We start from the raw sequence: 8,814 nt of genomic DNA on the forward strand, positions 1-8,814 counted from the left end.
AATGGGCAAAAGAGCTAAGTAGGCATTTCTCTAAGGAAGATATACAAATGGCCAACAGATATATGAAAATATGCTCAACATCACTCAGCATCCGGGAAATGCAAATCAAAACCACATTGAGATACCATCTAACCCCAGTTAGGATGGCTAAAATCCAAAAGACTGTGAACGATAAATGCTGGCGAGGCTGCGGAGAAAAAGGAACTCTCATACATTGTTGGTGGGACTGCAAAATGGTGCAGCCTCTATGGAAAATGGTATGGAGGTTCCTCAAACAATTGCAGATAGATTTTCCATACGACCCAGCTATCCCACTGTTGGGAATATACCCAGAGGAATGGAAATGATCAAGTCGAAGGTATACCTGTTTCCCAATGTTTATCGCAGCACTCTTTACAATAGCCAAGAGTTGGAACCAGCCCAAATGCCCATCATCAGATGAGTGGATACGGAAAATGTGGTACATCTACACAATGGAATACTACTCAGCTATAAAAATGAATGAAATTCTGCCATTTGCAACAACATGGATGGACCTTGAGAGAATTATAAAAAGATTTTTTAAAAAGCTACACTGCTGCATTTTTTATGATATCAACAACAAGAAAAAATGGACCAGTCAAAAACAGAGGAAGTGCTAAACTATGGTGCCTCATATCTAGGGTGGAAAATTATCACTCTATTTGAAATTGTGTTTTGGAGAAATCCAGCCTGAAAAAACCATTGTAATAGCACATTGATTTTTACATGTAGATGTAAATAAGCATTTATGTATAAAAGCATTTATATACATAGAGATAGAGGTATTAAGGTATTAAGATATAAAGTGATAGAGGTATTACTTTAATTAAATTTTAACCCTGAAAGAAAATACTTTATGCACTTTAAAAAACAGCTCAGTGAAACTTTCTCCTTTTATCTCAAAGAGTAGGTTAGAGAAAGTGGTTGAATCATGTATTTCATGTAAGAGGGAAATAAAATCCAAACCTTTCATTTAAAGACAAGGAGTATGTGAATTGATGAATTTTACTCACTTCCCTTCTTAAAACACAGGAGGAGCATATACTTGTACATAACTTGATTAACCCATTGTGATCAAAACTGAGTAAATAGTCTCCACTAGAAATGCAGTCTTGGACTTTCTCCATATCTTGAAGTAATTTTAAAGCCTGAAAACAAATCATGATCCTGAAAATCATTGTTTTCTCATTTACCTAAACCACTGAAAACTCAGTCCCCAAAAGTGAGTTATTTGCCTGCTCCAGAGATAAAAGATGAAATGTGATGTGGAAAATTGTCTCCCTCATGTTCTATGCTTATAACAGGAAACTGGTCTCTGATAAATTCATGGCAAATCCAGAAGAATTTATCTTCTTTCCTGAGCACAGATAGTTGTCATATTCTGATACTTAACATCATCACCAGCTTGCAAGCACATGATTAAACTCTCAGAATTACGGTGACAATTAGGAAGTTCCACTGCAGCCTTCAATTCTATATTCTTTGAAGGGAATTGGTATGAACAAAGAGAGGAAGCAGAGAGAGAGGAAATCTACCACTTTGTTTACATTGCATTCTTTCGTACTCATCAGCGTTTGATGTTACAGAGAAAATAATTCTAATTTTCAACCAACCGACCCTGAAAACTGTAAGGCAAAAGCATTATAAAGAACAAATGAACATAATGGAGGTTCTAATAAGCTTTTTCTATTTAGAAGAGAGATGAGTTAGACATTTTTAAAAAATAATTTCATTGTCAGAAAATATATTCATCCATTTTCAAATAATTAGAGTCTAGTTCTAGCTAACAAACCTGGGGAACATACATTTCCTTCTTCTTGGTACTGAGGATGTTAGATGTGTACAGCACAGTCAGAGACTTATACTGCAATTGAAACTCCTGGGAAATGGGTCCCTAAGTGAATCAGCTATTAGTGTTGATGGTATAACAAAATAAAAATCGTATTAAAATACATATGATATAAGACACAACGTGTAATTAGTCTCTATGGAATATCCTCAATTTTTTTTAATTGCCCTAATTAGAAAAACAATTATTTAAAACCAAACATGCTTCCTTTCAAAGTTCACAGTCCATTATGAAATTCTACATGCTGGTATCAAATATGTGAGCCACAGCTTGTATTGCAATTATGAAATAACAGGAATATTTATTATAAACTTTTCTTTTCTCATAATAATTAAAATTACCCTTACTTTCTATAGGGCAGAATATCTAAAGCCACACAAGAATTCCTTAAATGTATTTTCAACTATCATGCACTGTATTTCTAAAAGTGATCTATGAGAGAATGCACACTGGTTGAAGAGACATTATGGTTTTACTCTCTACTCAAACATCCTTTTCATATCTTTCACAAAAGAAAAGAAAATCTCTCATTGACAAATATATGGTGAATGACCAGCATGAGTAAAAACCTGTGAGACAAATCAAAGGGATGACTTAGAAAATTGTTCTTAGGGTTTGCTTTTATTTTTTTAATTTCTCAGTGGAGGCACTTTAAATTCATGGCATGTTTTTCTGTCTCTTTTCATATTGTTCATATTCATATTAGATCACAACTTCTCAATTAAAATCTCTATTAAAAGCTTCTGCCTTTTTAAAGAACTATATTTGTCTTTCTGTTATTGTGTTGTAAGAGTTCTTTATATATTCTTGATATAAATCTATTATCACTTCTGTAACTTTCTGATGCTTTTTGCTCCTAAGTTTAAGACTACATTCATTTTGCGTTAATGTTGTGTATGATGTGAAGTAAATATTTAAATTCATCTTTTTAGTGTATGAATACCCAATTAATTGTTACACTTCTCACTGAAAACAGAGATGAAAAAGGATTACTCAATGCACTGTGAATGCCATGAGAAGCCGGAAGGGACTGCACCTCAGCAACTCTGTTAGAAGGAGATAAATGGGTACAGCCCTGATTCAAAGTTAGCTTCTGTTTTTTACTATAAAGGCAAGGAAGTTTCACAAGAAAAATCAGTTGATTCAATTAATACAAAAGGACACAAAGACATGGGCAGTGTTATAAAAGTTATCTATGGCTAAGTATACTTTAAACAGTGGAAACTAGTAAAATAAGTAAAATTAACAATGTGACATTCCAAAGTACAATTTGTGAAAAGCTAAGTTGGTCAAACTGCAATCATTATCTAAAGTATAACATCTCCTTCAATAATGTAAGTAAAAGTTGCATTCTTATGGTAAAATCTAAGTATAATTATCTATAATGTTTCCATCAACAAAAAGCTTTCCCCTAGCAAACATTTTTTTTCACATCCTTCACTTCAGCAATTCTTAAAATCTCTTAACAAGATTGGTATGACAACTACCTGTTAGCTCTAAAATCGTTAAAGTATACAATCCCACACCTAAGCAGAGATTAGAGTTGATTGATGGAATTTTTTTTTTTTTTTTTTTTTTTTTTTTTGCCCTCTGGCTTTCAGCCATCACCTCCTACTGGAGGGTTTTTGCCCCATACATGTACTTTGCTAAAAACCCTATTCTAAAATCAAATGAGAATCAACATTTCTAACCCTCTTCAATTAATCACCACCATTGGTTGAAAATAGTATCTTTCCCTTTTGAATTCCCTTGTCAGCTTTCTCAAAAATCAATCATAAATATGTTTAACTTTAGACCCTCAATTCTATTACACTGATGTATATGTCTACCTTATTCCAATACCGAATTGTCTTGATTAATGTAGCTTCAATCTAAATTTGTCATTATGTTGGTTACCTCTTGCATCTCCATATAAATTTTAGGCTCAGCCTCTCAACTTCTGTCAGAGTCTTATTGGCTTTTGACAGAGATTATATTGAATCAATAGATTAACCTGGAGAGATTTGGCATCTTTACAATGAAGAATCTTCCAAGCCTTGGACATATAGTATCTCTCCATTTATTGAGTATTTTATGAAAATTTATCTTAATTTAAAAATAATTTTCCTTGTTTAAGCCTTGTTCTTTTGTTAAACTTACTTCTAAGTAAAGCCACGCATCACTAAACAACACAGATACATTCTGAGTTTCGCTGAGCAATTTCATCCTTCTGGGAACATCATAAAGTGTCCTTATATAAACCTAGATGGTATAGCCTACTACACACCTCCAGCTTCATTATAATCTCATGGGACCACCATCATATTTGTGCTTCATTGTTGATCTAAACATTGTTATACAGCCCATGGCACATGATTGTATTGTATTCTTTTTCACAATATCAGGAAAGAAATTGCTTCCTGAATGTCACTTTCAGTTATATTTTCCTACTATATAGAAATAGAATGGGTTTTATATATTGATTTTTTAATCATGTTACCTTGCTGAACTCGATTATTCAAGTATGTTTTGTGTGTGTGTGTGTGCGAGTGTGTGTGTTGCTTTGGATTTTCTACATAAAAGATCATGTAGTCTGTGAATAAAATAAGTTTTACTTCAAATCCAGATGACTGGCTGATTGACTGATTTATTGATCTGCCTGCCTATCTATCTACCTATCACCTACTTATCTATCTGTCCATCTATCTAGAAGTATTGAGTGTTGATATGTTGCATTTTTTTTTCTTTAGGGTTAAATGACTCATTTTCCAACTAATAAGCGTGATTTTAATAGCATATTTTGTAGATTGAAGTAATTTCTTCTATTTATACATTATTGAGGATTTATTTCATGAATGGGTGTTGGATTCTGTCAAATAATTTCCTCTATCTATTGAAGTGGCTATTTTTTTTCTTTTATTTTATATAAGCAATGTATTACATAAATTGGCAATTTTGGGGGACATATTTCCACTTTTACTTTGTGTTTTCCTGTTTCCTTTTTTCCCCCATCCCAAAACACTTCAAAAATCATTTTTTCTATCATACTGATGATTTGTTTGGAATTTTATCTAGACATATGGAGTAGACAAAAGAAGGTCATTTTTAATTTACCATGTCAATACGTTGTGATGGTAATGATTGCCTGGTTTTTATTTTATTTTCAGTACATTTATGTAGGCATTTAGCTTTCAACACTTAAGACAACTTCAAACATTTTTTTTTTCCTATGATGCTTGAGAATTCTGTTTAGAAGGATTCAAAGATTATGTTCACACTTGGAAAAAAATGTCCATAAAGTTTGATACTGTTTCTGACGTCTTTGTAGGCAGGACAACAGTACAAAATAAACACTGGACAGGCACTCTTAATCCCCGGTTTTCAATCTAAGATTTTCTAAGATCCCATCTGTCATTCCTAAGCCTCTGGTGGAGTCTATCACAGTTTATCTCACTGTCACACTGAAGCTGCTTTAAAAATAAATTCAAAATATAGTCCACATTTTATTCAAATTTCCACTCATGCCACCTAATCTGCACTTTGTATATAATACAAATAAGACACACACACAAAATTGCATTAGCTCAATAAAATAGTTGTTGGATCTTTGGCTCAGTATTATGTTCTTATCTCCTTGATTTTATTCATGTTTTTTTCTCTTAAATAAAACTATTTTCTAAATAAAATGTATCTCCTAACACTCTGCCCATTACCTTTTAACAGTGAAACAAGTCAGACAGAAAGAGAAATACCACATGTTCTCACTTATTTGTGGGAGTAAAAAATAAATAAATAAACAAACACACACACAAAACAAGGGGGGGAAAGACAGAATAACCACAAAAATTCCTTGAACTATTTGTCAAGTGAACAGATATGATGTGAAGGTGGGGTGGAGAGAAATGGGTAAAGGGGCATGAAAATCAACTATGATGTATATTGAGAGGTAAAATAAATAAATAAATAAAAATAACAGAAAGGAAAAAATATAAATAAATAAAAGGCCAAATTCAAACAAAACCTATTTTATGAAGATATCCTTCTAAAATCTGTTAAAGGATTTGAACTTTATATTTTCTCCTACTCTCTTTGGTACTTACTATTTCCTGCCTTACCCAATGGCCACTTACTTTACTGCCCATTATCAACAGTTGATTTTGCATTCTTGAAGGCAAGGACTATGTCTTATCTTAACTTCTGTTTGTATTTTCATGATAAAGAGACACATATGTTAAGTAAGAGCCTAGTCTAACATAGGTGTCTTCTAAGAAAGGGGATGAAATTAATGTTCATTGAGTTCTATGGAATGTGTAGAACATGATAAAATATTAACTTTAACATTCACAATATGATTATTCGCTAACACTTGATGTCCCAATTTCATAGACAAAATATAAAAGATGAGAGATTGCTAGTCTTTTCCAGCAAGCAAGAGATATATTTATTCTCTCAAAACCAAAATCCATTTTTTTTTCATTGAACAATATTAACTCTTTTAACTTGAAAGACATATTTAAAATCAACCTTTATTGACACACTTTATTTATATGTTGGGCACAACCTCCACTGAAAAGATGTTCAATAAGAAAAGACTTTACCATCCATTATCTTGCTGACTGTAACCTTGACATCTTTATTTCTCAGACTGTAGATCAGGGGATTCAACATGGGGATCACCACTGTATAAAACACAGAGGCCACTTTGACTGTGTGTCTGGAGTTTTTGGAGTTGGGCACACAGTAGAGGAAGAGGACGGTCCCGTGGAAGATGGTGATGGCGGTTAGGTGGGAAGCACAGGTGGAGAAGGCTTTGCGGCGCCCACTGGCTGAGCGCATCTTGAGGATGGTGACAACAATGGACACATAAGACGTGAGGATGATGAGCAGTGTGCTTATCTCATTAAAGGTGGCAAAAATGAAAAGAAGCAACTGGTTGATAAAAGTGTCAGAGCAAGAGAGGGACAGCAGTGAGGAGGACTCACAGAAAAAGTGATTGATTGTGTTGAAGCCATGAAAAGATAATTTTAAAGCAGAGCACGTGAGTATCAAGGAACTTGCCACTCCCCACGCATAGGATCCCACCACCAGCATGGCACAGCGTTTCTGGGACATGGCAACTGTGTAGAGCAGAGGGTTACAAATGGCCACAAAGCGGTCATATGCCATCACAGCTAATAGCAGAGATTCAGCCACCACAAAGGTACAAAAGAAAAAGAATTGTACTACACATCCTGAAAATGAAATGGTTCTGTCTTTTACCACTAGGTTCATCAGAGTCTTTGGGGCAATGGTAGAGGAATAGCAGAAATCCACAAACGAGAGGTGGCTGAGGAAAAAGTACACAGGGGTATGCAGTTTGGGGTTAGTTTTGATGATTACGATCATCCCAAGTTTTCCTACAGCAGTGACACTGTAGATGGCCAGAAAAATCAAGAAGAGAGGGACTTGGAGTTGTGGGGAATCTGAGAAGCCCAAGAGCATAAATGTGGCTCCACTTCTATTTCTGTCTGAGAGTGACATGGTTTCTGTTTGTCCAAATCTAAGGGTTAGTCCTGAAAACAAAAATATTAAGGAAACTATGGAAATAGGAGGTTTGGTTGACCACCTTCACCAAGCCTGGAATATGAAGCGCAATGTCATTCAGAGTTTACATGTTTATTATCCAAGATAGAGTACATGCCAAAAGTTTTAGAGCATTCTACCCACTGGTAAACTTCCTAAGGAAAAAAATACAATTACTGAATTAAATGTTCTCATATAGTTTTAATATTTACAAATATAGTAATATGAGGTCAAAACATTTAAGGTCATTTTAAATCAAATATTTACATAGTACTTTTGCCTTTCCTTAATTTTTATAATTTCATGAAATATTTCCCTATGATAATATGATGACTGATTATATCAGCCCTGTAATCATAAAAGTCAGAAATTTCTAAATAAATTGATTTTTACAGTGTATATTTTCACAGTGACATTATATATCAACAGCCCTAACACTGAACATATGTGCCTCTATTGTTAATTTCATAGAGTACTTTGTAGCATCTTTGTTTGTCTGATGGATCCTGTGAATGTGATATCAAAACATGTCATAATTTATTTTTTTCCATATGCTTCTCCATTGAGCGAGTTTCTTCCTCATTGCTAGAGGATTAATAAAATGCAGATAAAGATCAATCTATACATCTATGACTTGTGCTGGGATCCTCATATTCCTAGTCATGCATCTGTTCCTCTACACCAAACCTTGACTATTTCTTTATTAATAATCATACTTGCAATTTGTGAGCAAACAAGACACTCTAAATCTATGATGAATATACCAATGACAGGATTTGTGTCACAGAGATATACTATAAATCAGCATCAATATGAAACTCACAAAAACAATTTAGGAAAACTTTCTCACCCTGGAATAACTAAATATAGTAAAGACTCTGAACTAGAAACTTCCTTTGCCTAGGTCTCTATCTTCCCTCTCCCTTCTAGTTACCTACAATGTTCATTCTGCCCCTGTTACCTGTAATGGAGAAGGATTAAAAACTTGAGGTAGTATGGCACTATGGAGACATCTCACGAGAAAACAAAAACAAAGAATCATTATATTTTGCTAATCAGAGTCTAACAACTCTCAGATTCTACCATACCAGGAATCTCGTTTTGTCATTTCTGACAAGATTATCTCTCATCACATAGCCCAAGAAATAGTTTCCAGATGGTCTGTCAGTAAAGATGTCAGATCATATGTAGTCACCTTACCTGTTCCTGTACTCATGAGTACGTTTTTTTTTCCTTAATTGAACAGTTCATTTTTTAAAAAATTTAAGCTAATGTTAAATTTATTTTAATGGACCTTATGTCCCAAATGCTGTCATTATATTGCAGGTAAAAGTTTCTATATATCTTTGAGTCTGGAAAATATGATTGCTAAAATTTACCCTGTAGCTTTATGTTTGTTTGTT

General features: G+C 33.8%; 1 protein-coding gene across 1 annotated transcript; it reads right to left on the reverse strand.

Annotated features, from left to right (window-relative positions):
• Positions 1–6,427: 6,427 nt before the first annotated feature.
• Positions 6,428–7,369, reverse strand: LOC134375417 (olfactory receptor 5D18-like). The gene has a single exon (XM_063093843.1). It carries the CDS (start codon positions 7,367–7,369, stop codon positions 6,428–6,430), a length of 942 nt encoding a protein of 313 aa, XP_062949913.1.
• Positions 7,370–8,814: the final 1,445 nt, after the last annotated feature.

Source organism: Cynocephalus volans, chromosome 4 (genome assembly GCF_027409185.1).
Source record: "Cynocephalus volans isolate mCynVol1 chromosome 4, mCynVol1.pri, whole genome shotgun sequence".
NCBI lineage: Eukaryota > Metazoa > Chordata > Mammalia > Dermoptera > Cynocephalidae > Cynocephalus > Cynocephalus volans.